This window comes from Alternaria burnsii (genome assembly GCF_013036055.1).
Source record: "Alternaria burnsii strain CBS107.38 chromosome Unknown 750, whole genome shotgun sequence".
Classification (NCBI taxonomy): domain Eukaryota; kingdom Fungi; phylum Ascomycota; class Dothideomycetes; order Pleosporales; family Pleosporaceae; genus Alternaria; species Alternaria burnsii.
This window is the reverse complement of record NW_024066108.1, coordinates 361100-385082: the sequence shown is the minus strand read 5'-3', so window position 1 is coordinate 385082 and position 23983 is coordinate 361100. Positions and strand designations below refer to the sequence as shown.

General features: G+C 49.8%; 8 protein-coding genes across 8 annotated transcripts; 3 read left to right on the top strand and 5 right to left on the bottom strand.

Moving 5' to 3' along the window:
* Nucleotides 1-4539: 4539 nt before the first annotated feature.
* GT037_001510 (uncharacterized protein) lies at nucleotides 4540-6444 on the top strand (the record flags this gene model as incomplete). The annotated part of the gene is made up of 2 exons (XM_038926557.1): nucleotides 4540-5617; nucleotides 5669-6444. The coding sequence occupies 2 exons, from the start codon at nucleotides 4540-4542 to the stop codon at nucleotides 6442-6444; spliced, it is 1854 nt and encodes a 617-aa protein (XP_038789849.1).
* Nucleotides 6445-7409: 965 nt separating this feature from the next.
* Nucleotides 7410-8445, bottom strand: GT037_001509 (ubiquitin-conjugating enzyme e2 h; the record flags this gene model as incomplete). Its single annotated transcript, XM_038926556.1, has 6 exons — nucleotides 7410-7549; nucleotides 7599-7780; nucleotides 7837-7951; nucleotides 8000-8037; nucleotides 8329-8336; nucleotides 8413-8445. The coding sequence occupies 6 exons, from the start codon at nucleotides 8443-8445 to the stop codon at nucleotides 7410-7412; spliced, it is 516 nt and encodes a 171-aa protein (XP_038789848.1).
* A 1243-nt stretch (nucleotides 8446-9688) lies between these two features.
* GT037_001508 (3-methyl-2-oxobutanoate hydroxymethyltransferase) lies at nucleotides 9689-10887 on the top strand (the record flags this gene model as incomplete). Its single annotated transcript, XM_038926555.1, has 2 exons — nucleotides 9689-10099; nucleotides 10192-10887. The coding sequence occupies 2 exons, from the start codon at nucleotides 9689-9691 to the stop codon at nucleotides 10885-10887; spliced, it is 1107 nt and encodes a 368-aa protein (XP_038789847.1).
* An 85-nt stretch (nucleotides 10888-10972) lies between these two features.
* Nucleotides 10973-11899, bottom strand: GT037_001507 (uncharacterized protein; the record flags this gene model as incomplete). Its single annotated transcript, XM_038926554.1, has 1 exon — nucleotides 10973-11899. One exon carries the CDS (start codon nucleotides 11897-11899, stop codon nucleotides 10973-10975), a length of 927 nt encoding a protein of 308 aa, XP_038789846.1.
* A 485-nt stretch (nucleotides 11900-12384) lies between these two features.
* Nucleotides 12385-14327, bottom strand: GT037_001506 (general substrate transporter; the record flags this gene model as incomplete). Its single annotated transcript, XM_038926553.1, has 3 exons — nucleotides 12385-13419; nucleotides 13469-13922; nucleotides 13969-14327. The coding sequence occupies 3 exons, from the start codon at nucleotides 14325-14327 to the stop codon at nucleotides 12385-12387; spliced, it is 1848 nt and encodes a 615-aa protein (XP_038789845.1).
* Nucleotides 14328-14987: 660 nt separating this feature from the next.
* On the top strand, nucleotides 14988-18322 carry GT037_001505 (uncharacterized protein; the record flags this gene model as incomplete). Its single annotated transcript, XM_038926552.1, has 4 exons — nucleotides 14988-16205; nucleotides 16255-17638; nucleotides 17692-17922; nucleotides 17979-18322. The coding sequence occupies 4 exons, from the start codon at nucleotides 14988-14990 to the stop codon at nucleotides 18320-18322; spliced, it is 3177 nt and encodes a 1058-aa protein (XP_038789844.1).
* A 438-nt stretch (nucleotides 18323-18760) lies between these two features.
* Nucleotides 18761-20332, bottom strand: GT037_001504 (uncharacterized protein; the record flags this gene model as incomplete). The annotated part of the gene is made up of 1 exon (XM_038926551.1): nucleotides 18761-20332. The coding sequence occupies one exon, from the start codon at nucleotides 20330-20332 to the stop codon at nucleotides 18761-18763; it is 1572 nt and encodes a 523-aa protein (XP_038789843.1).
* A 1724-nt stretch (nucleotides 20333-22056) lies between these two features.
* Nucleotides 22057-23900, bottom strand: GT037_001503 (uncharacterized protein; the record flags this gene model as incomplete). The annotated part of the gene is made up of 3 exons (XM_038926550.1): nucleotides 22057-22828; nucleotides 22886-23321; nucleotides 23375-23900. The coding sequence occupies 3 exons, from the start codon at nucleotides 23898-23900 to the stop codon at nucleotides 22057-22059; spliced, it is 1734 nt and encodes a 577-aa protein (XP_038789842.1).
* Between the last annotated feature and the right edge of the window lie 83 nt (nucleotides 23901-23983).

Genomic DNA, 23983 nt, shown 5'->3' with positions numbered 1-23983 from the left:
CGCCTACTTCACGTTCTATAGCTGGGCTAACTTTTGTAGACATCGCTCCCCTTACGCTGGTCATGATTTAACTAGGATAAAAACAGACTGGGGACGATGTGAGTGGTTCGCGCGTGTCCCTCCCAAGCTAACAGCTGTAGCTGGGTAATGCTACAGCTAGAGAGGCTCTGACTACAAGCATCTTTGTGCAGATAGATAGGACCACCTGTAAGACCTCTTGCCACGATAGCTGCTGTTTGTGGCTCTACAGCTTCGTCTGTGTAGGACCTGAGCTGCACAGTCGACGGCATTAGGGGTCTAATCCGGTGTCCAGAAGCTAGTCTAGGTAGAAAAAAGCCGTTGCCGTTAGACTGCACAAGCTCAAAACCTACCGAGTAGTTTCTTTGCAGGAGAGGCGGGTAAGAAGCACAAAAAGGCCGCATGCCGTTCCAAGCAGCTGCCTTGTCGTTCGCCTGGTTGAACGCTCAGCGGTGCACTATTGGCTGTAAAGTCTCCGCATCTAGCATCAACGAAGGAGGGCTTATGGAGGCAACTATAAACGTTTGAGCACCCCCGCTTTGGCGCGCGGACACCATCTAGATGCTAGGGGAACTGGCACAAACATTTCATGTAATCCATGTGACTCTGATTGGTTAAAACCTTGTTGCCGATCTTCGTCTCGAGGCTCAGCTCAGCACTAGACTGCTTGCTAGGATCAACGAGCTGGTCTGCGTAGCACACCGCTCACCCAGCAGAGAAAACTGCTGCAGAAGTCTGCCGGCCGTCGATTTGCCATCCCGATGAACAATGCGCTTTTTTCGACATGCATGTCTACCTGCCGATGGCTCTACGACTAGGGGCCGGTTCCAGGCCCTGCGGCTGGTTGACGAATAGTTGTGGGGCTCTGGCCTTGGCATAGATATCAACAGAGATCCGTCCACTTCCGCTATATATTCTGGCTAAGCTGCGGTGCCATTCGATTTCTCGTGCAGCTGCTAGTAATTGAGCAGCGCACAGAGTAGCAAGCATACCCCAGCTCATTACAATATCACATATCCTGATGTCGTGCGGTGGCGCCACCACTTCTTGGCAGTTTCTGCCGGAGGCAGGGGTCCGCGTAGGGTCCAACCTGCCTAACCCCTGCCTCAACGCCACAACTACAGGATATACGATCAACTCTTCGAGTGAATCATATTGTCTGAACAAATCACATGCAAACGTGGTATCGATAGCACCGCCGAATAACGTCAGACTCATCCACATGTGTGACTGGCTTTTCGCGTTTTCCAACAGCACATACAACGAATCTAGACTTTGCGGCGGCAGCCTATCACTTCCCTGTTCAAGATCTTTCGACTTCAACCAATCTGCGCGCTTGAGAAACTTGAGAAAATCGACGTACATGAGGTCGACGCTATCCGGCGTTCTCCTTGCCACTATGCTCCGTCATGACATCTACAGGCGGCCCCAAAACCAATAGATGGCAAAGCAGACAGTAGTCATGAGACCTCATGAACCACTGATCGAGATTTCGCGCATGATAGGCATGTTCACAATACGATGTCCGAATCGACTCACCACCCTGCGAAGTACCAAGATATCTGACACCTAAACTAGATTAGTGATAGAGCTACGTTGGGTACATGGAATGACTGTCAGAACGATACATGTGAATGGATCAAGCACGTGCCGATCACATGACCATCATGTGATCAATCGTCGGGTATATAGAGCCTTGGGAGTGGATTGACCCCGAGGGCAGCTATTTGATCAATAGACTCAATACACACGGATTTGATCTGGTATTTTTGCTCCGACAAGAACTTATAAGAAACTCACCAGATATGTTCCTCCTGCTGATTAGGCGTGAATTCGGGATCTACATGCTTGTAATGGTCTTCTTGATTCCTTGTACCGAAAACTGCAGGGGAAGTGCTTCGTTAACCTGTTGAATCCAATGCTCTAGAGTTGGAGACGTCCTTACTTCCACGTTTGGCCTCGATCTAGAAGCGGCGAAACATCTTGGTAAGATGTTTTGCTCGATGACTATGCAACAACCGGTCGATGTGCCTTTGAGGGCTATCGTGCGTAGCAACAAACACTCAGGTGGCAAATCCGAGTAACGAACACACGGTCATTACTAAATCAACGTGACTTTTGTTCTTTGTTTCATCAATCTTTGGGTTTCCGTTGTTCTGCCATGAATTCGGTTCTATTTTTCTAATGGAGCGGCTGTTCGTTGTGATATGGCATGGCCCAGTCAGGATATCTATGCTTTGATCTTGTTCTGAGTTAGATATGGTCCAATCAGGTCACGCCACCTCGTGTACACCTCACGGTCCAAGTCAGCATAAGGTTCAACTTTGGATGTAGGAATCTTGCGTCGTCCACCCTGTCCGCCTTCCGATTTAAACCAATCGCCGTTAGGACTGTACGCTACGAGATGGGGTGACATGTGTCACGATTAACACGCCACTTATCGCTCGAATGAAGTCATGTTTAAAGTGAATATCTACCGGTATTTATAATTTTGCTTCCTATCATGCTAACATCATGTCTCTTCGAAGAGTACAGATGGAATCCACTCTAATGGAGGCTCGCCCACAGTCCGAAAAGGATTCGCCCCTGACTGATGAAGCAGGGCATCCTGATTGCGAATTATGTACAGGATAAGCTGCAGCGTCTTCCGAGGCCCAATATTAAACATCAGCGCCATGCGGTCTCAATTCTAGAGTGATTCTCTAGGGTAAAGATGGCATTATCTCTGCGTCTTTCCTAGAGCGTTGTTAGTCTAACAGCGAAGACAGAAAGGAGAACTTATCTTAACGGAGCTACTAGAAAGCTAGCTTACTATAGTGAACTTCCCTAACTGGACTGATCAGTTGTTAAGTCTTTGGCCACTTGATAAAACAGCCTGGGGCATCTGTAACAGGTCTCGCGGCTACCAAAGGCAATGATCGCGGGCAAATCTTCAGTAGACACTATTGTGCATGCAATGTGAGTCATCAACAATACGGCAATGCAAACTGTATTCTGAGCTTCGATCAACTTCTCCTAGTATTAAGTTGGTTGGATGGGAAGAATGCGTTAGGATATCTGTTATTTTGCGCATGCTAGAAGTCGGACAACCTTCGTCGTGACGAATGCAAGAAGCCACAATTAGACCGTGCTGCCGACAAGTAGGGCAATCGCCTTCTCCAGCAGGGTTTGATAGAACACATTGGGAGATTCTGCACGTACAGGCTGACTAAATCCTTGAGAAGACTGTTCTCATGAGGTAATTTCCCTTCGCTATAGGTTTGTCAACGTGCACTCATCTCGCCTCCTATTATTCAACCAAAAGGTTTGTGAATAACGATTGGGTTCTTTGCGCTGCAGAAACACCAAATAAGAGCACGACGGCTTTGGGTTGCATAACCCGTAGACCTATAAACTCGCGTGCTCTGTTCACATGAGTGTACTGTCTTCAGTTATGAGATCCTGCTGACGCTAGCTCCAAGAAAACGCCACGTCCGATCTCCGTCTACAGCGCGGATAGACGAAGATCGGCCATATGTACTTTTTTTAAGACCTCTCAAAGTGCAGTCTTCTCATCTACCCCGCTTCTTGTTAGCTCTGTCAAAAGATTGATTACTCGTCGTACAAGGTGTATATACTAAGCACTCCAGGAGCTATTTCTAAGCTGTTTATATGGTGGTGAACATATAGCGATAGGATTTGCTCATGTGTCAAAGATGATCATTTCAAGGCTCTGGGAAGTCAAATTCGTACTAGTATCCTCGGCTTGAGGAGCTGATTCTTGACTGGATACATAGTGCAGGCTATAGAGAATCTAGCTCAGGCAACCGCTTGGCGAATCATCTGAAACGGCTACGGTAGAAGGGCGATTCCGTCCAGATCTATGTTGGCGATCTTGCCGTATTCTGGAACAGCGCGTTCTGCTCTCCACCCAGCTGGACAGGAAATACGCATGGCTTCCTAGTATTTATAGCAGTCGCGGTGTCCATCGTAGTCGACATACGTATCCAACCTCTGTGAATGTTTTACTCTCTATCGCGTTACCTAGTAGGGCATTGAAAAGGAATCAGTCCTCGAGTCTCTTTCAAGATGCGGTCGCGGACCGGATGGTCAGTATTAATCTTGTCTCCCAGTTACTAGCGCCTGACGGCTCCTAGTCTCACTTGTCGTCAGCGGAAGCTCAAATGTGATGAAGAAAAACCTATATGTAGAAGATGCGTCAAATCCTCAAGAGAATGCAGAGAGAATCCTGGATCAGTCTTTCGCCATCAGCATAATGCATCTATGAATGGCGAGAGCTCGTCCCAAACAGCTGTGTCCACGCGTTTCTATACATACAAGGACACGTTCAAGCACAATGCTGTGTGGCTGAATATCCCTAGTAGAGGTTGGTTCATCTGCAGAAATTGACTCTTTTTTTTCCTTGCCTTCATCCTCGTCTTTGCACCTGACGCCATTGTAGTCACCTTCATCAATACTTCGAATCCGTACTTGGACCCTCCCTCGCCAAGCTCAGATACCATATCTAGTTGCTTTGAAGACATGACAGCACTTTATGAAAGATTATCAAATGCTTCGCTGCAAACCTCTCGCAATGCACATCCCATCATCTCCACGCCAACTAGTGCAAACTCTGTTCTGCACTCTCTCGGTGTACCTGTAGATTTTGTTCCCGGATCCGGTATCTTTCCATCATACATGCAGCCGCCATCTTCCTTCGCACAGGAACCATTATCCACGCCGCCCTCATCTCTCTACGATCTTTCCGCTTGTGAGAATGTGTTTCGAACTACAGTACCGCATTCGCTCCCTGATGTCGGATGGACGTCGCCGCACAGTCGCTCTCCGGATTTCATTTCTCAATCGAGCATGACATGGAGCTCTGCAGAGCGACCTGCTTATTTACGCCAAGACAATTATCTAAGGCATGAGAGCGAGATAGACTTCCTTCTTCGGCATTTCTCAGAGGGCCCCGGGCGCTGGATGGATATTTTCGATACCGGTGCTTACTTTGCAGCTTATGTGCCCGTACAGGCACGCCAGAGTGCACTTCTTGAGCATGCCGCCATTGCTTGCGCAGCTAGGGCATTTGGACGTATCAAGTTGCACAAGTCAGTGAGGGAAGACGATGCGCCACTCTATAGTGGAACCAAAATACATCACAGTACACGATCAGTCAACTGGCAACGCACAGCAGCAGAGAATTATGGCGCCGCTATCTCTCTAATACTGGGCTTTCTGGAAGAAAACGCAATCGACACGCTTGAGGACCCTGACTACGTGTTTCAGGATGATGGTAGCGAAGCGGATAAGGTGTCCAACGATCCGGCCTCAAGGGGGCAGAGTGACACAGCCGAAAGAAGCTCGCGAGTCCGTCCCAAAGATGTGTTAGCAGCTTTGGCAATCCTCTCCATGTACGAGTTTCTAGACGGCTCAACTCTAGAGTGGGTAGAGCACTTAAAGGGGGCGCAATTTCTTTTTGGCCTCCTACAAAAGCCAATGAAGTCCCTACGAATGCTGAGCGTGGGCCCGTCCGAAGTACCCACGAGGTGGAACTTCGCCTGTAATTCCAGAAGAGCTGCATTTTGGAATATCGTTAAACAAGATATGCTCGCTGCATGTAAGTCGTGTCTCCATAAGATTGTAACTACATCTAACACTTGGCGACCAGATATCAATCGGACTGGGACGAGAATTGATACAGAGAAGTTCATCATGTGGAGAGAAGCTGGTCTGCCCATCAATGATGAAGGTTCTCTCGTTGCTATTGTCGCAGCGAACAATGATTCTCGGGGGTGCGAGGGCATGGTAACAGAATCCCTCCTCTCCAATTCACTTACTTGGCTGATGGCTCGGTTGGTGAACTTGCTAGCTTCTCTCAATCCGCTCTCGTCGGAAACAAGTGCCACGCAGACTGGCATTTTCAGCCAAACGCTCTCACAGTATTGGTGGTCCTTACAACGACAATTTCAATCTTGGCACGACGGTTTGCCAGCAACTTTCAGGCCTTCAACTGGGTCTCAACTTTCTCACACTATGCTGCCGCGATCTGAAACTGACCACAAGCCAATTTTCTACGAGGTGTGGTACAGTACCTCGCTGTGCGCGTCTGCCAAGCAATTGTATCACATGGGTCAGATACTTTTGCACATGAGCATGCCCCAAACCCAGACTTCTGATGGGTACACAATGAATTACCAGTTGGAACCTCACCCTGCTACCTGTCATGTCTGCCAAATGCACGGTCGTGAGATCATTGGCATCGCGCTCGCTCATTTGAGTGGAGCAGTGCGCATCAACTCAGTCCAGCCTCTGTTTTTTGCTGGGCAATGTTTAGTCGATCCGAGAGAACAACAGATCGTGGTTGATCTCCTCCACGAGATCGAGAGGACTGTGGGCTGGAGCACTAAAGATAGAGTGCTTCAATTGGTTCAACAGTGGCAATGAAGAAACAGCAAGGAGCCCTTGTACCCACATTCGAATTCAATTGATACCGTGCGCTTCAAGGTTTGCCCCTTTGGACCATGTAGATTGTCACAATCTGGACCCGTCGCCCAATGAGACTGCCTAGACATGAAAACAACTAGCAGGACTCGAGGCTTCAGAGCCTCCGCTATGGCTATCACAGGAATATCTGCAGTTAGTGGACTTAGATTGCAGTAAAAAAGCTGGTTTTTGGTGTTACACCCTAGGTGTGCAATGGGATGTTCACAGCGGGAGTGAACACAACAGCATGTTGGGAGAAAACGGAGAAAAGTTGTATCTCATTAACCTTGTTGCATACTTGAGCTCGTAAATATCGAATTCCAATGTGCATAGTAGTCGCGATGCGTTGTTCACGGTGTGTTGTTGTGGTGGTATGGCTTGATTGGGTGTTTACACACGGATGAGATCGCACATGAAAAGCATAAGCTTGCACTCACATATAGTTTAGAGGTTGGCAACGTGTCCAGTGATATGCAGAAACCCGTCTCAACATGTGAACGATCGTCCTCCGTCGGCTAGATGTCCCTTGGCTGTCAAGGTCGAGCGAAAGAACAGAAAATTAATACCGAGTTTATAAGAGCGAAGAAAACAATCGCAAACGATGACAATGATACATCACTTGACATAACATAGACTAACCCAAACAACGATACAAAGATCTAAATTTGAAAAGGCTTTCCAACCATTGCGTCTACAAGGCCAAGGACGATGGGAGGGCAACAGCATATTCTCTAACCCCTCTCATGTTGTTCGAAAGTAATCAACGAAAATGCCAACAGAAAAGTCTCATCCTATACCCAAACCGTGAAGCAGCCGAACACCCGGGAAATAACTAGCAACGTACCCTGTGTGCGCCATATCGCCAGCCATGGAGACAGAGTGAAGAAGAAGGGCCGTAGACAGTACAAAGGAAGACTGATAGGAGCTTAGATATCCTCCATGTTCCCTGCCGCCTCATCCTCATCACCTGACTCGTAACTACCAACCGAACTCATCTCATCGTCATCGCCATCGTCTTTGTCGGAGTCTTCAGCGGTATCCTTGTTGGCGTACTTTTGAACGTATTCTGTCTAATCTTAGTCCAACTTAACTCCTAGCACCTTTATACTACGTACCCTTGACCTTGGCATCGTAGCTTTTCGGTTCTCGCATCAACAGCGCCGCAGCTTCTCCGTTGAGAGGATCAGTTGGGTTGGGGTAGCGCAGGAGTTGAGGAAGGAAGACTTCGAAGATGTTGATCATGTCGTACATTGGTGACCAGGTCTGGTTGATGACATCGAGACAGACGGAGCCGGAGCTGTGTATGTAAGCGGGAATTTGGTGACGTGGTGGAAGGGAGCGGGTGAGTCGTACAGTTCGTCGATGTTGGGATGGAAGATGCGGTTAACAAATCCGATGCTGGGACTCTTGTAGGGGTATTGGTCGGGGAGCTCGACGTGGATCTTCCAGAGGCCACCTTCGAATGGCGCTATGTTACGTTAGCAAATTGTTGGTTGCGTGGAATTTTCTGGCTTACTCTCTACTGGGCCCTTGAATCTGACGTAGAACTCCTGCCTGTGGTGTGTTAGCATCTTTCCCGTGGTTGCGTATCTGGATGGTATAAATAACTAACACTGCAGTTTATTAGCTATGTATGTGGCAAGGACCTGCGCAATGCTACTCACTATTGTCATTGACGAGCGTCACCTCGTAATCACTCATAAGCCTGCATTTCATCAGCTATCAGCTCTGAGGTTTGCCATAGGGGTGCCAGGCACGTGAGGCAAATGAGCGAGGAAACCGATCAACATACATCCTGTTCTACTGTCAGCACTCTATATTCCAGCCTGACAATGCGCAACCTACTTCATGACCTGTATAGTTCGACAAAAGACCTCTGTTAGCTCTTGTTCCTTCTCATCTATCGCCAGGGTGAAGGTCTCCACATACATCCGTCTCGATACGTCTCTTTGGCGAACTCATCTTGACGCGGTTGTTACAGCACTATAGAGCTGTGTTGTCCTTGTCGTGAAGCTGCGCTTCCTTCTGGGGGTATTCAAGACCTTTAGGGTAGTCCGTCGCTCGTGGCGGAAGCTCTCGTGAGGTCGGCGGCGGGGGTTATCGATAGCGGATGAGGGGCGCGTTCGTTGGCAAACTACAAGTGGTTTGTTGGCAAGGTATGGCTGTTCGTAGCCTTTGATTCGTGTCGTATTTGACAGATGCGTGCTGCTATCTATTGTTTGGCTAGGATGTGTTGGAGGGAGCAGGTAGGAGTAATGGTGGAGGTAGTCGTGATCACGAGCGTCGAGAGCCGGCATGTCACGCTTGCGCACGTCTCCTCGGCCAGTCATCGCCGAGAACATGACGCGCCATCGCTGTGATACACCTTCTCCAGCACTCACAGAGGCTTCTTCTGCCACTCATCGTCTCATCTTGAGACCTACTACCACATAATCTATCTACGCGTCTACTAACAGACAGTACACATGTGATGAAACTAAAGGCTGCAGCACCAGGTACCGCAAACCGGTAGCCACATCAAGGGTCCAGATCGACAAGCCGATACTCTAAAGACAGTCTACGACTAAACATGACGCGAACCTAGCGCCAAGTGTGCTATGCTCGGTTGCGACTGCTCATGACAACAATGAGGGATGCTCGCAACAGATAGTCAAGACTGGCGATCCGCCAGCAAGACCCAACCTATCACTACAGGACCCGGAGGAAGACTCAGAGGTCATCCTCGTCGATGCGCGTTCACGTTTGAATGTGCTGCAGCCGGTACAACAGACATCCAATCACTGTGGAGCAATGCCGCAGCTTCCCCGAGATCCTGCCTGAGTCCTTCACCGCTGGTCCGAACCACACGTTGTACATGCTAACTGTTTCGCGGGGGAACAGAGACATGAAACAAAAAGACAAGACATATGCGCCATGACACTTGAATACTCATGACTGGAGGCGGGGTGTACCGAACACTCGACTCGTCGGAAGGGTGACACCCCTGGCGTCTCGGCGGGTGGAGGCTGACCCTCGGTTCTTCCAAAACTCCAAGGTTAGGTATACAATCTTCAGCGCAGCTTTCTGCACATGTTGCTTAAAAGCAACCCCCCTCCCGCCCTAAAGCCATGGCTTACGAACACATCTTCGCGTCGTCTCCAGGGGCTGTGAAAATCTTTCTCACTCCAAAAATCCTCTCCACCACCGCACTTGCGACACTTCTGCCATGTCGCGTGCCCTCGTAAACGTGCTGCGAACATGCTCGCGATATACTGCTGCAGCACCACGTGTATACCAACCATCCACGTCGTCGACGATACCGCGAACCACTTTGACCTGCGCACAACGGCGATGGAGTTCGCACTCACCGTTGGGCTCTGCGCCAGCAAACGCCCGTAAACCCGTCACCATCAACACGCTTCAGAGTCTCTACTGCAAAGGCGAGCCCATAACCATGATCACCGCGCATGACTTTCCCAGCGCTCATGTCGCCGACCATGCTGGCATGGACATGATACTAGTTGGCGACAGTCTAGCCATGGTCGCACTCGGCATGGAAGATACGAGCGAAGTATTGATGGAAGAGATGCTGCTGCACTGCAAGTCCGTGGCGCGCGCGACGAAAGGCGCTTTCACTGTATGTCCCTATTTATCTCACCATACCCCCTTAATCACTCTCACGACTATCTCAAAGTCATGTCCGCTTGCTGATGCTGAATGTTTGAATAGGTCGGCGACCTTCCCATGGGAACCTATGAGATCTCTCCCGCCCAAGCCCTCGAGTCTGCTATCCGTATGATAAAGATCGGCCGCATGAAAGCCATAAAACTAGAAGGTGGCGCCGAAATGGCACCCACCATCTCCAAGATAACATCCGCTGGCATTCCTGTCCTCGCGCACATCGGTCTCACACCACAGCGCCAAAACGCCCTCGGCGGTTTCCGTGTGCAGGGTAAATCCACACACAGCGCTCTGAAGCTCCTGGACGATGCACTCGCCGTGCAGCAAGCCGGAGCGTTCGCGGTAGTACTGGAGGCTGTACCCGCGCAAGTCGCTGCGTTGGTGACGAGGGAGTTGCGGATCCCGACGATTGGGATTGGGGCCGGGAATGGGTGCTCAGGGCAGGTCCTTGTGCAGGTCGACATGTTGGGAAACTTCCCGCCGGGAAGGTTTTTGCCCAAGTTTGTGAAGCAGTATGGTAACGTGTGGGAAGAGGCGCATAGGGCGATAAGTCAGTACAAGGATGAGGCAAGTTGCAAGTGCATGAATATTTGTGAAATATACACTGACTCTTTATCTCCGTTTCTACAGGTTAAGAGTAGGAGCTATCCTGCTGAGCAGCATACGTATCCGATGGATCAGAAAGCGTTTGAGGAGTTTAGAGACCTAGTCGACGAGGAGAAGGAGAAGTCGGATCTGTTATAGTAGCGTCGCTGATTCATGTGCTCACATTATAGACTCCTATTCCATTAGAAGATGATACAAATTTCGCGCGATACACCAAAGATCATCACCCCTGCTTCCACGCTCTGTTCTTTTGATACCCCTCCCATAACCCTTCCGGCGTCCGTTCCTTCTCAACAGCCTTGACACCCAACACCCACCCCACCGCCCTCGCAAATCCCACCACAGTCATGATAATGCACCATTCCACCGCCCCTTCAATCTTCCGATTCCATCTCCCTACCCGCGGCGAATCCGTCTCCCCACCCAGCACACCCCTCAACCCAACAAGAACAGGCCAGTTATCCAATTCATGAAAGATGGTGAACAGCTGGAAAGACACCCACCATCCACCCAACACCCACCTCGCTGCTTTCTTCCTCCTCCCCTCCAGACGCGCATCCAGCGGCGCCAAAACAACGGCATTTAGATTCCAGAAGAACAGCGGCTTGACCAAATCCACCGGCTCCGTCCACTCCTCCACCACAACTTCGTCGTCCATATCTTCTGGGTAACGCGGTACGACGCCCATTCTTCTATTACGTGACAGGTACTCTCGTGCTCTGCCCCAGTTATGTCTCGCGTACTTGTTTACTTTGACTTGTAAGCCAGGTCTTTCGTTCATTGCTGTCTTGTCCCTGTACATGGCTACGCTGCCGTCTGCTTTCGCGCTCAGAATTTGGGTCTCGCCATCAATGTAGATAAAGATGGCGCCGCGGAGGAGACGCAGGTATTCGGTGTGCGTGGTGTGGAAGTGCAGTCCTGATGTCCATGCGGAGTGGCGGGGGAGGGAGATTGTGGTTTTGTACGGGGATAGCGTGGGTGAGGAGGGTGGAGACAGGGAGGGTGTAGAGATGGGAATGTGGTATACGACTGCTTCGCGACCTTGGCGGATGATGGGTTGGGTTCCTGAGGGTTGGAGGTCTAGGACTTGGGGCGAGGGAAGAGGAGTGCTATTTGGTCTACGGGCGGATCTTTTGGCGCGCTTGTGCATCTTGGATGCGGGATGTATCGTGTACGATGTTGCGAGTCAGATCTGAGGACTGGACGATCGAGAGTAGGTGTTGAGAAGGGGTGGTGGATTCCAGTAGTGCAGGATTGGAGGAGTGGGCTATGCGGTAATTTCCTATGGATTGAGTCGAGTCGATGCTCTATAAGAACTGTAGCTGTCGAGTATAACAAGCCTACTACTTTCACATGGTGTTAATACAAGAGCTGGCTGCCTAAACATACCCTGAGCTGTCAGCACATGGTGGCTGATGTTGCCGATGGAGATGCGGAAAGAATCCGCACTCGTCAACATGCTACGAAAAAACGGTCCAATACCAATATATAATAACTACGTGAATGTATGCTTTGGTGATGACATTCAAAATAACAATTATCATAAACGCCGCAACAGTACGTAATCGCCAATCCATTTCCATAAATTGCTGCTTCGGCTGCGAGCCGGGTCGATTAACTTGGTCGCTGTGTCATTTAGGGGTAGTCACCCCTTGGGTCACGTCGCTTCTTTGTTTCGACTTTCTGAAGGAATATCGGTCTTCCATTCTTCATGCCCCTCTTTCTCAAAACGTGGTACCCGATGAACCATCGGAGTTGGTCTAACCCATGCTTTATATAGTCTTTTGTCGGCTTCTCAAAGACTTGGTCCAGCTCTTCCAATGTTAAATCCTTCGTCTCTGGCACGAACAACAGGATTAGCCACCATCCGATGAGACACCACACTGCATACCAAGCAAAAGCTCCTGATGGTCCGAATCCCTTGTCACTGTTACTCATGCTTGGCCATGTAAAGGATACGATGAAGTTGAAAAGCCAGTTGATGGCGGTGACGATACCCATGCCATAGTCGCGGTTATATAGCGGCATGGATTCGGCACTATAGACGAACGGTACAGGCCCCTCACCCGGCGAATAGGCAATACCAAAGAGGTACATTCCCACAATGGCAAGCGCACGTCGTGGGGTACCATCCGGTAGAGACACAGCTATGACCATGATGCACTGGAAGATCGCCATGAATGGGAAGGTGAAGAGGAGAAGATTTCGCCGTCCGAAGGTATCGATCGTCCATACCGCTGGGAACGCGAACAGGAAGTTGATGAGACCAAAGCCGGCAGACAGCAAAAGTGCTCTCCTATCAGGCAAGTTTGCATTTTCCTTCATGATCTTTGAAGAGTAGTAGACTGTGACGTTGACACCGCACATCTGTTGTAAGAACATGCAGATGACAGATGCCGTCAAAGCACGGCGGCAGCGGTCAACTGTGAAAAGCTCGAAGAACCGGCTCTGTTTTTCCATTATCTTCGTTTCCTCCTCTAGTAGATAGTCTATAAGAATGAGGTCACGCGCTGCTTGAACTTTGGAATTGCGGAGACTCTTGAGGGCCAGAAAGGCCTCTTCGTAAAATTCCTGTGCGTTTGTTCCAGACTTCTGCGCTTTGGCAAGCAAGATTCGGGGGGATTCCGGTAAGGCGTATATGTATAGAACAACGAGAAGGGGTAGTACCATCTAGGCTTTGTCAGCGTTGAGCAGCGATACTAAATCTACTCGCACGTACCGGACTGCCGAGCATTAGTCGCCACTTGAGGTCCCCAGCAACCTTTGCGAATGCGACGCCAGATAGATAACCACACATGATACCAAAGGCAGTCCACATTTGCCACATCATCACCAGTGCGCCTCGGATGTTCTCTGGAGCAGCCTCAGCTGCGTAGATAGGTATCGTAGCACTCTTCGGTCCGATCCCGAAGCCTAATGCAAATCTCGCGAGGAACAGGTGCCACCACGTTCGAGAAAAGGCTTGTAGAAGGCATGTGACCGAGCTTATGAGACAGGTTGCGAAGATTACACCACGACGGTCGAGGTATCTGTTCAATGGGTAATTGAGACAGCAAGCCAGCGCGCAACAAAGGTACGGGGCGCCGTTTACAAGACCAAGTAAATTAGTGTTTTTGTCAATGCCTAGGGGTTCCTGAAAGTATATCTGCGCTCCATTGACGGCAGTCTGGTCCCTATTCACGTCAAAGACGGCCAACATTGCGATCTTACAATACGTACCATCCTTGTACCGCAGCACCGAGTGAGCAACAGGCTACCAGGAAGTACAACCTCTTTGGCTGATCGAACTGATCCCACCGGTTGTCACTGTACTCTTTTCTAAGCGCTTCGCGTTCCTTATCGTCTAAGATCATGCCACCGTGTCCGGAGTCTCCGTTGTCAAATAACTTCCTCGACTGTGCCAAAGAGGCACCCTTGCGAAGGTGTTCCCTATAGTCACGTAGGCCAGACCTCTGGATGAAAGTTTCTGCATGTCTTAGCATTTTATCGTGAGACCATTTCGCGAACGGATTGATGAGTAGGTGGTCTGTCTGGCCCCTTGTAGGTGTGGTGGTAGGGTCCGTTTGGTCGTCGCTCATCTTGTTAACATGTGTTTAAAAGACCGTCATGAAAAGGTGCCGTAGTCAGTTACCAGGCCGAAGAGAGAGGGTTCTGCCGAACGTTTATACTCACGGACGACCCAGAGGGTCGCTCATTGGCCTTGCAATGAACAACAGGCTACAAGGCGATGAGGCTTTGCTGCGCCAATCATGTCGAGACTATTACCGGTGAGTGTGACTCCTGCTTGGCACTTGTATGGCTGGCGTTGGCAAACCAACTCAGTGATCTACCAGCGATTCAGGCGCGTCCGTGGAGTCGTACAGCAGGTTTGTGCGAGGGCTGAGGCGTGCTTGGCTTTGCAGGAGGACTCCGTGAATATTGCCGCCAGGGGCTCAGCCACCCCATAATTGGGTTTTTTAAGCACATGATGTTCAATAGTTGCAAAAAAGCAAGCAAAGCTTACAGCAAGATCCCACTAGTTGTGGTGTGGTGTGTTGTGGTGCATGGTGGAGATTGCAAAGACGCGGAGGGACGGGGAAGCTGGGGTGACGGGGATCGAAAGAGCCGCAGGCGGCAGGCAACTATCGGACTGACCAGTGCAACGTTGCTACCGCACTTCCCCAGCAATCTTTCGATTTCCAGCCTGATCCTTCTCACGTTCACTTGGAGATGCCCATCTCCACAAAATCGGCATCATCATGTGCCCCGCGCGTACATCTTCCAAAGAGCCCATTGACGAGGTTATCAAACACTTAATCCCTCATGCGCCACATCAAATGCGCCACCTGAAATATGCAACCATCTTCAAGATCCAACAGCAGCTCGGTCGACATAATGACTTTAAGCAATGGAGCGACAAACCCCGACTGTTCACTCTATTGCGCATGCTGCAATGCGACAACAATATACTAAATAGGTTCTTGGACGCAGGTGTCAACGACTATCTTCTGCCTCTGACGGGAAACTTCTTCATGGGCCTGGGTGTCGAAATGTCATGGACGGAGTTTCGAGCTGCTCAACGATATGTCTTATTGCATCCTGAGGACATGAGCGAGTCATATCTACAAGGCGACCCGAACCGCCACCACAATTTGGAAGATGGAGACGATGTTTTTCAGGAAGCAGGGGAACTGGGTGAAGGAGGAACAGCTACGGTCTCAACAGTACGGCTTACTACTTTCGATATTTCAGACAATGAACGACTATACGCCTGCAAACGCTTGGCGCGAGAGAACTTAAGGGAGCAAAAAAAACACCTTCAGCCATTCATAGACGAGCTACATATACTGCGCAAGATCAGCCATTCTAGCACGGCCCGTCATCCGCATATGGTACGGCTCGTCGCAAGCTATACAGATCTGAGGCATTTCGCTTTCGTTCTTCATCCTGTGGCAGACTGCTCGCTCAAGGACATGTTGGAATCCGCCAACTTACTAGATCGGCGTGAAGATTTCTCTAGCTTACGACGATGGTTTGGGTGTTTAGCGTCTGCGCTGGTGTATCTACACGGGCAGTCCATACGTCACAAAGACATCAAGCCGGGCAATATCCTTATGCACAACGGAACTGTATACTTGTGCGACTTTGGTATCTCGCTCGACTGGAATGGGTCTCACCCTACCACCGAAGGACCGTCAGCCAGGACCCGAGGCTATTGCGCTCCTGAAGTCTTGAACGCCAAAGCTCGTGATAGTCGCTCAGACGTCTGGTCATTAGGACGAGTCTTCTGCGACATGTTGACTGTTCTGGCTGGCAGTCGTATAACCGAATTGCTGGAGCGTATCGGTGGTGATCTGCATGGGATATATGACGACCGTTACCAAGATGATCTACACAGGTGGTTATCTGATTTCTCGTTCGAGAGCACCCCGCATGACTGTTCCAGGAGAAGTATCCAGCGATTAGTGGAGGAAATGGTGAGTGATCACGGTCCATCTGAATATCGCGTATGCTCATTACGTTCAGATGTATAAGGATAAAAACTCGCGACCTAATGCCGAACAAGTCCTTCAGTGGTTCTGCGAAAGTAATTCTAGCCTGATAGGCCCATGCTGCAAAGTTGAGAGTGAAGCTGCATCGATCAAGAGATCCGAGGAGGAGAAGGTGCAAGAGGAAGCGGACAAGAATGCTAAGGAAGAGGAGAAAAACGCTAAGGAGGAGGGGAAAGGGGCTGTTAAGGAACAGAAGAAAGCAAAGGAAGACGCTAAGAAGAGGGAAGAAGAGGCTGAGGTCAGAGTCGCTAAGAAGGAGGAGAAGAAGCAGGAAGAAGTTGACAAGAAAGCTACCGAGGACGAGAAGCAGCAGCAAGAGAAGGACAAGTTCAACAACGGGTTCGTTGCTGGAGAAACAGAGTCATTAACAAGTCTACCGCTCGGTCGCACATCAACGACGATCGGTTGTTCAACCATTCTTGCTGAATCTTCCATAGGATCGCAGCATCCCGTACAGTGGTCGAGTGGAGCTGTGCATTATCCAGAGCTACCACCCGTTGATTCCCGGCACACATGCAATTGTGGTCCTCGAACAAAAGAGCGCCTTATCCTATGCGTGCTCAATGTGCATCTATTCATCAAGGCGAAGCAACCAACAATGGAGATGAATGAGAATTGCGACCTTCACAAGGATATGCTATATGTGTACGAGTCCTATTCAGGACCAAACAGTGAGAAATGGAAAATCTGGCACAAAACGCGTCGACTAGTCATAAGTTACAAGCCCGAACCTCACAGTCAACGTATTTGCAGCTCATTCTGGTTGCCCTTGACGGATGTCAACTTCGTAGTTCAGAACATGAGTCTCACATTGGGCTGGTCCGATTGTAACCAATGGAACCTTGGACGTACTGTAAACAACAAACCCAGCTGGGACTGCATATACGACTCTGAAAACACCAACAATGAGATAGTATTGCTCTTCACAAAAGCTGGAATGGCCAAGGTAGTCGAGAGAAATCTTTGTACCATCTTCAGCAAATTAGATGGTGTTAAGGAATGGCGCATGATCGAAATCATGGGCCAGCAAAGACTATTGGTCGTCGATGTACGTGACCGTAACCAGGAACCCATTCGCTATCGCTTGGCCTGTCTAGCTACCTACGAATTGCCTTCCAGAAGCACCTTCCGGGCGTTCATACACTGGTCGAACCTTGATCTGGACATTCAGATAAAATCCGGCGTTATGGTCATCCGGTTCGACCAAGTATCGACTCCTCACTACTACTCAGACATCAACAACGAGCCTTGGAAGGACGAGACTAAGATTGCGCGATACACAGGGAGCGCATTGGTGTTGAGTGAGTACTCGATGACGTTTCCGTGCAGCTTTGGGAACTCTACGTTCTTGCCTGAAGGTACGTGTTTCTCATTCAGATAACATCGGAAGATAGTAAAGCTGATTGAACAGGTTTGAAACAAATGTTCGAATCTCTTACAGGCTGGACCATGTGCTTTTTTGCCTCCGATGTGGAAATAAAGAAGACGAACACGCTGCCAAAGACGAATTATGGAGAGTCAGACGTTATTCTATGGAAACGATGCTTAGAAGTCCAGTCAAGTGTACGACAGGTGGCACAAATTACATTCCGTCACCGGAATCGCATGCCGGGAAAAGGCTATCTCTGGCGCAGCGGATCAGGTATCTTCCACCACCTTCTCCCCTTGAAAGTTGTCCAACTAACACAAACACACTAGTAAACGTAGGTGAGATGACCATCGTTGACTCTCAACAAGCCGCAATCAACATTTCATGCAAATCTCATGGCTCTCAACTGGACACAACTACTATGACTGCAATAGAAGTAGGCGACGACGGATACCCGGTCTATCAGCCTGATGATGCTTCATCGACGAGGCTCAAACTGCGTTTTAGGAGCGACAGCGATCTGACAGAGTTCATGATCAGATATCAGGAACTACAACAGGTTGTCAAATCGCAGGCGTTGCTGAGGGTGACAACGACCGCATCAAGCCGATTATCCAGCAGTAGTCGAAGGCGGGATTCAGGAACCGCGCACGCCAATCGACGCTCATCTTGAAGTCAGCATTCGAGTATTGTTACCAATGTTGCATTGTCGCAAAGCAACATGTGATTTACAGTAGAGATATAGTCATAGTCTGTATTTAGTTAGTGACGAAATACTATAATGCAAGCGAATATGATGATATGTGCACATTGGAGTTAATATCGATTTGCAACAAGTTCAAAATACGGGATGTTCGAACTTCGTTCTGATACTGTTATGAATCTGGTTGCCTGAGCATACCCTGTACTTTCAGCGCTTGTCAACTAACGTCGCTGATAAATGGGCGGAAGAGGTCCGCAGTTGTAAACTTGCTAAGAAATTTCGTACACCACCTTCACTCCGTACCAGACAAAAAGCAGCTAAAAACATATCCATCAATCATTCAACATTCATATTGTTCCCTTGGTCTTTGCTTTTTGCTCGTGGGGATGATAGTTCAGCTAAGAGTTCTCAGACTATAGTAACAGTAGTGATTACATAGTCATCGCCCCAACTAGACCTAAGCTCATTACGTTCAGTCGTTCCATACTCGAGCCAATCTTCGCCTACGTACATCTGGAAGACCCCTATCCGTTCAAAAAGACCATCTCCTCGCTTCGCAAGCGCTAAGCCACCGGGTTCGTAGTTGAGGTCTGGGTGCTTTGACAAGCCAAGAAACCAGACTCCTGTTGACTCGATATGTGGAGCCGCTCCATCATGTGGCGTAGTAGGTTCGTCAGCGTGATGCCGCGACCTGTTGTCAAGAAATAGTATCCCAATGGATCTTGAATTGCAAAAGCGCTGTGCTAACATTTCCTTTACCTGTTTGTCGCTGAGGAATTTCAGCGGTGCACGAATTACAAGTTTCCCACCATTGACAGACCCGAAGGGTGCAAAGGATGATACCAGATTGACCTTGCAATCGATGATCTCCACCCGGTTTGACTCGAGGTCATACTCATCCAGTCTGTAGGGGCGATCGATTATGCATTCATGGATAGATGCCCAACTCCAAGTAGGAGCGTCATACTTGAAATCCCTATTGCCGGGGTTGCTCGACGACTCTTTCAATTGCTTACCGGTTCGCCACCGCAAGTCTGTTATCAAATGCGACATCCAAAGCCCAGCGACATAGACGTCGCCAGCCAAGCCTTGGAACTCAGACGCTATTCCAGCGATAGCGGGAAGTTTGTCGTCTAGATTCGATAGGCTTCCCATGGTGTACTCATACACTGCGCTCCACCAACTGTCGGGTAGAGTTGCAAGAACGTCTGGCAATTCACGTCCGTATTCTGAGACGAGGCATAAGAACTGGCTCAGAGAATCTGTTCTTTCAGAGAACCACGCTCTTTCCTCCAAATATGTCGGATCTGTTACACCCAATTCATCGGTCCCCAGCTTGTCATCGGATATATGGCAACCTGGGCAGCTCCATTCTACGGCATCATCGTAGAAACTGACCACGCGACGAGACAGCAATTGCTCTTGGTAAGTCCATGCCCTTTTATTGACTGGTGTGTCTTCGCGTCCAAATTGTTCCCTGGAGTCATAGAGAAGTACAGACCCAATGGCCCCATTGAGGCAGTTCATTGGCAGTTTGATGGAAAGCTGCTGGAGAATCGCAGCCCTTCGCTCTTGCTCACCCAAAAATCCGTCATCGCAAGACCTAGCCCTTGCAGCGGAGATTGTGAAGATCGCGTTCTTGTATATATTGGCCATTCTTGCCATTTCACGATTCTTGTCTTCGTCGCAGTCCTGGATGATACAAAGAGAATCGATCCAAATATACTGAATCCCAAGGGTGCGAGTGAGGCGAATGGCGTCTTGGAGTGTTTTTGGTAGTCGTTCTACTGATAAGACATGCATGTATTCGTCGATCCTGTTCCTTTCCGTCTGATGTCTCTTCTGAGAGCCACCCCAGCAGTAGCTAAGAGCTACATATCCATCTATCTCTCCGTTGCCTGGATAAAGTCTTGGTGGATCCTGTTCATCATCTGTGCCAACATAAACCACGCGTGTAGGAAGTTCTGTCCGGACTGGCATCATGATCGGACAGCCTTCGTGTTCACGCTGACGACCTGCACAGCTACTCAGCCATTGTTTGAGCGACATCAAATTTTGAGGCGATATCGGGTTAGTATCTGGAAGACGAGAAGCTACAGTTTGTGCCGGATCATCTAATGAAGAATTTTTAGTATCTTATGGGGCAAGCGATAGTGCACTTACTATGAGTGGTCGCGGTAGCGAGATAGTAAAGATTTACGTCCCCATCTTCGTTTCCCTTGACGAGGGAGACCAACCGCACGCGTGACGGATCTTTCTCATCGATTCGCCGAAAGCCCAAATCTATTGGCTCATCCAATCCACAGTCTGTCCTCCCGGATTCACTCAAACAGCGTATGAGATATTTCGCAAACTTGCATCCTCGAGTGGCAATAACTTCTAACTCTTTATATAGCCCTCTAAACAACGTGACTCGCTGTTTGTCGAAAAGTTGACGCACGGAATCTGCAGATTCGAGAACGGAACAAAGCCCATCACAATACGCGCAACCCTGGAAAGCACTCCAGTCGGACGACTCTTGATTGTCGAGATAGTAGCAATATGCTTCGTGCTTCCATAGCAACAGTTTCATACTGTTAGGATTTTCATGCAGAGGCATGAGGGCTCTTCCTGCCACTCGGGCTCTTTCTACCATCCTGGCTCTTCCCGCCAGTCGCGTTCTTTCTGCCATTCGGTCTCCTTTCCTCGTTCGGGCTCTCCCTGTCATTCGAGCTCTTCCTGCCATTCTGGCGAACGATTAGACCGTGATGGCCGGTGTTCCCAGAGAAGGGGAGGGAAACTAAGCGACGACGAGTGGAAGGGAGTCGAATCTACAGTGTTGTCATTTGGATGCGGGGCCGCTTGTCGCAGTCAGCTTTATACTGCGTATTACCGCCGAAAGGCTGAGGGCTTTACTGGTGGCAGCTTCTACTCCATTCGGTCAAACCCCAGTCTTCGCGTGAACGCAGGCTGCATCAAGAACGTAGATTGCGTCCTCAGGTTTCCTCGAGGCCTGGTATTTATGACAACGGTCATTGGCTTGTGCTTTGATCAAGACTTGGATTTGTAGGCCGCAGCTTCGCCACTTCGCGCGACCTTGGTAATAGCGGCACTAGCTGCAGCGAATGGGGACGCAGCTTTGATCGTCCAATCCAAGTGTGCGCTTCAGCTCACACGTCCTGAACCAAACCAGGCCTGCTTTGTAGGGCAACAAAACACTTTACGGCTGACATTGCAAATGGTATTCAGGATAAGCAGATACGTATCCGTAGTCACGAGTATGACGGGAACTCTAACCATATTTTAACTTTATGATCGAATTGAGTTCCTAGTTACATAATGCGAATACTTCGCTACTCAAACGCCATTGTGTTGCCGATCCCGTCCATATTCATCCGATTCCTCTTCGCCTTACAAAAATTTCAAGGCAACAATGCCCGTACATGAGTCCTGTCCAATACGCCCAGCATCTCGTTTGATGCGATCATGTGTGTTTGTGTAGTAAGCACTCCACTCCTCCTTTGTCTAACCATTTCGCCATGCTAGAACGATCAGAAGAAGCAGCAGTAGCCAAGCTCAAGTCTCGCTATGCAAAAGCAGAAGAAGAAAAAACGCCGCCAGATGGAGAGAGAGAGAGAGAGAGAGAGAGAATGAACAGATGAGGAGAGTGTGCGTAAACCGAAATAAGAATGACCTCGGGAAAACACCAAAGAAATGTTTTCTTCTCACTCGCTCTCCTCACCCTCTTCAATCTCCTCCTTGCCCCCAGCAGTAATCGCAATGCGTTTCTTCGGCTCCCCCCACATCTGCTGCCTCACCTTCTTCTTCTGATCATCCCTCAGCGTCTTAAGAAAGCTATACGTGCCCGTAAGATCACTAAGCTGCTGATCGATTCCAAAGCTATTACTCTGCGCCGCCCTAATCAACGGACTAATCAAATTCTTCCTCGCCTTATCCAACTGATCCCTCACTGAATGTATGATTTGAATGTGAACTTTGAGTTCCGACTTGTTAATCAACGTCGACGCCCGGACATCTTTCAGCAGCTTGAGGTTTTTTTCGTATTTTTTAATCTTCATCTTGTTGTTGATGGTTTGCCGCCACATGCTGGCTAGGAACTCGTCCTTGCGATTGGCAAGACTGTCTTCTTCTTTGGCAACGGAGCGATGCAGGTTGTGGAATTGGCGGTCTACGGATTCAAAGAGCTGGAAAAGCACGTCTGCGCGCTCAAGTTCGTGTTGAATGTTCTCTTCAAGCGTAGACAACAGGTAGTCAAAAGTACGTTGCAGAGTGGCTTTGCTCCGCTGTTGGGTGGTGTGGCCCAGGATATCGTTTACAACATGGCCAATAGCTGTTGGGGACCCGTCGTTGCGTTCCAGAAGACCGATTTTACTTAGGCCGCCATGCACGTTATCGATGACGGTGTCGATCATGCCTACTTTAGGGCCTTGGATGCTTTGCAATTCGCGCTTTGCCCATTCCATGGTTATGAGGATGCTGCGATGCGAGAACAGATCAGTAGGTGTAATGAGGTCAAGACAGATGTATACCTACGAGTCCATATCGCCGTCTACATTGGTGAAGAAACTAGTAATCTTTTCTGATAGGATTCTGAGGCTATCGCCCAAGTCGTCAAGCTGGTCGATGATGACAGACGACGCCGACATGTTTGTCGCGCGCACGCTCTCCCCCAGATCTTGGACTGCGATACTAGCATCAGCCAGCTCGCGCGACCGGGGGATTACACTCTCCGAAGCGTAAAGCAGCGGCTCGAATTGCTTGGCCATGTTGGCGACATTCGCGACATCCGGAATGAGACTAGCTTGCCAGGGCTGCAGCAAGAGATAAGATAAGAAGACGGTCGCAACCGTGAAGATGACGTTTGCGCGCGACCTCGTAAAGATGTGAAGGCCGGACGCGACAGTAGATATGGTGTCTTCAATGGGCGCAGTACGGAACTTGGCTTCTCCTCTGTAAGCAAAGCGCATGACTATGGCTGTTAGATTGCACAGCGCGCGCGCGGAGGGAACAGCGACTACTTACATCCCTCTACTGGCCCCTCGTCGTGTTGCGACACGGTTGATTCGGTTCCGTGCAATGCGCCCGCGCCCGCCTGGGCGTCTTCGCAAGGGCTCTGCAGGCGCGAGGCAATGTTGTTGGACATGTATCGCTGTTCCTCCTCGGGTATGGGTTCTGGGCTTGTGCGCGGCGTCATCTTGTAGGGCGACTCTGGCAGGGGTATGCGCGAGGGCGTCACGTCGCGGTCGGTGCGGTACTCAAAGGGCGACTTGGAGGGGCTGTTGCGCATTGCGCTCTCGCCCAGCAGCGACTTCCTGTACCAGTGGTTGCTCGATTGGGACTTTTGCCAGGCTGGGGGCGCCCATGGGCCGTCCGACTCAGTCTCGGAGTCGACGTCGTCCTGGGGCACGCTCCAGCGCGACGAGTGCATGTTGGAGCGGCCGCTGTAGGCCGAGTGCATGCTGCGCTCCGGGTCGAAGGCCTCGAGCGAGGCGCTCAGAGACGGGATGTCGTGCTCGTATATGCTGCCGCGATCCGTCGTGTCCATCATCTTTTGCGCGCAGTCGGTCGTGGTGGAGGAATGGGGACGGGTGCGAGCAAGGCTGGTGTTGGAATGCTATGGCGGTATCGTCT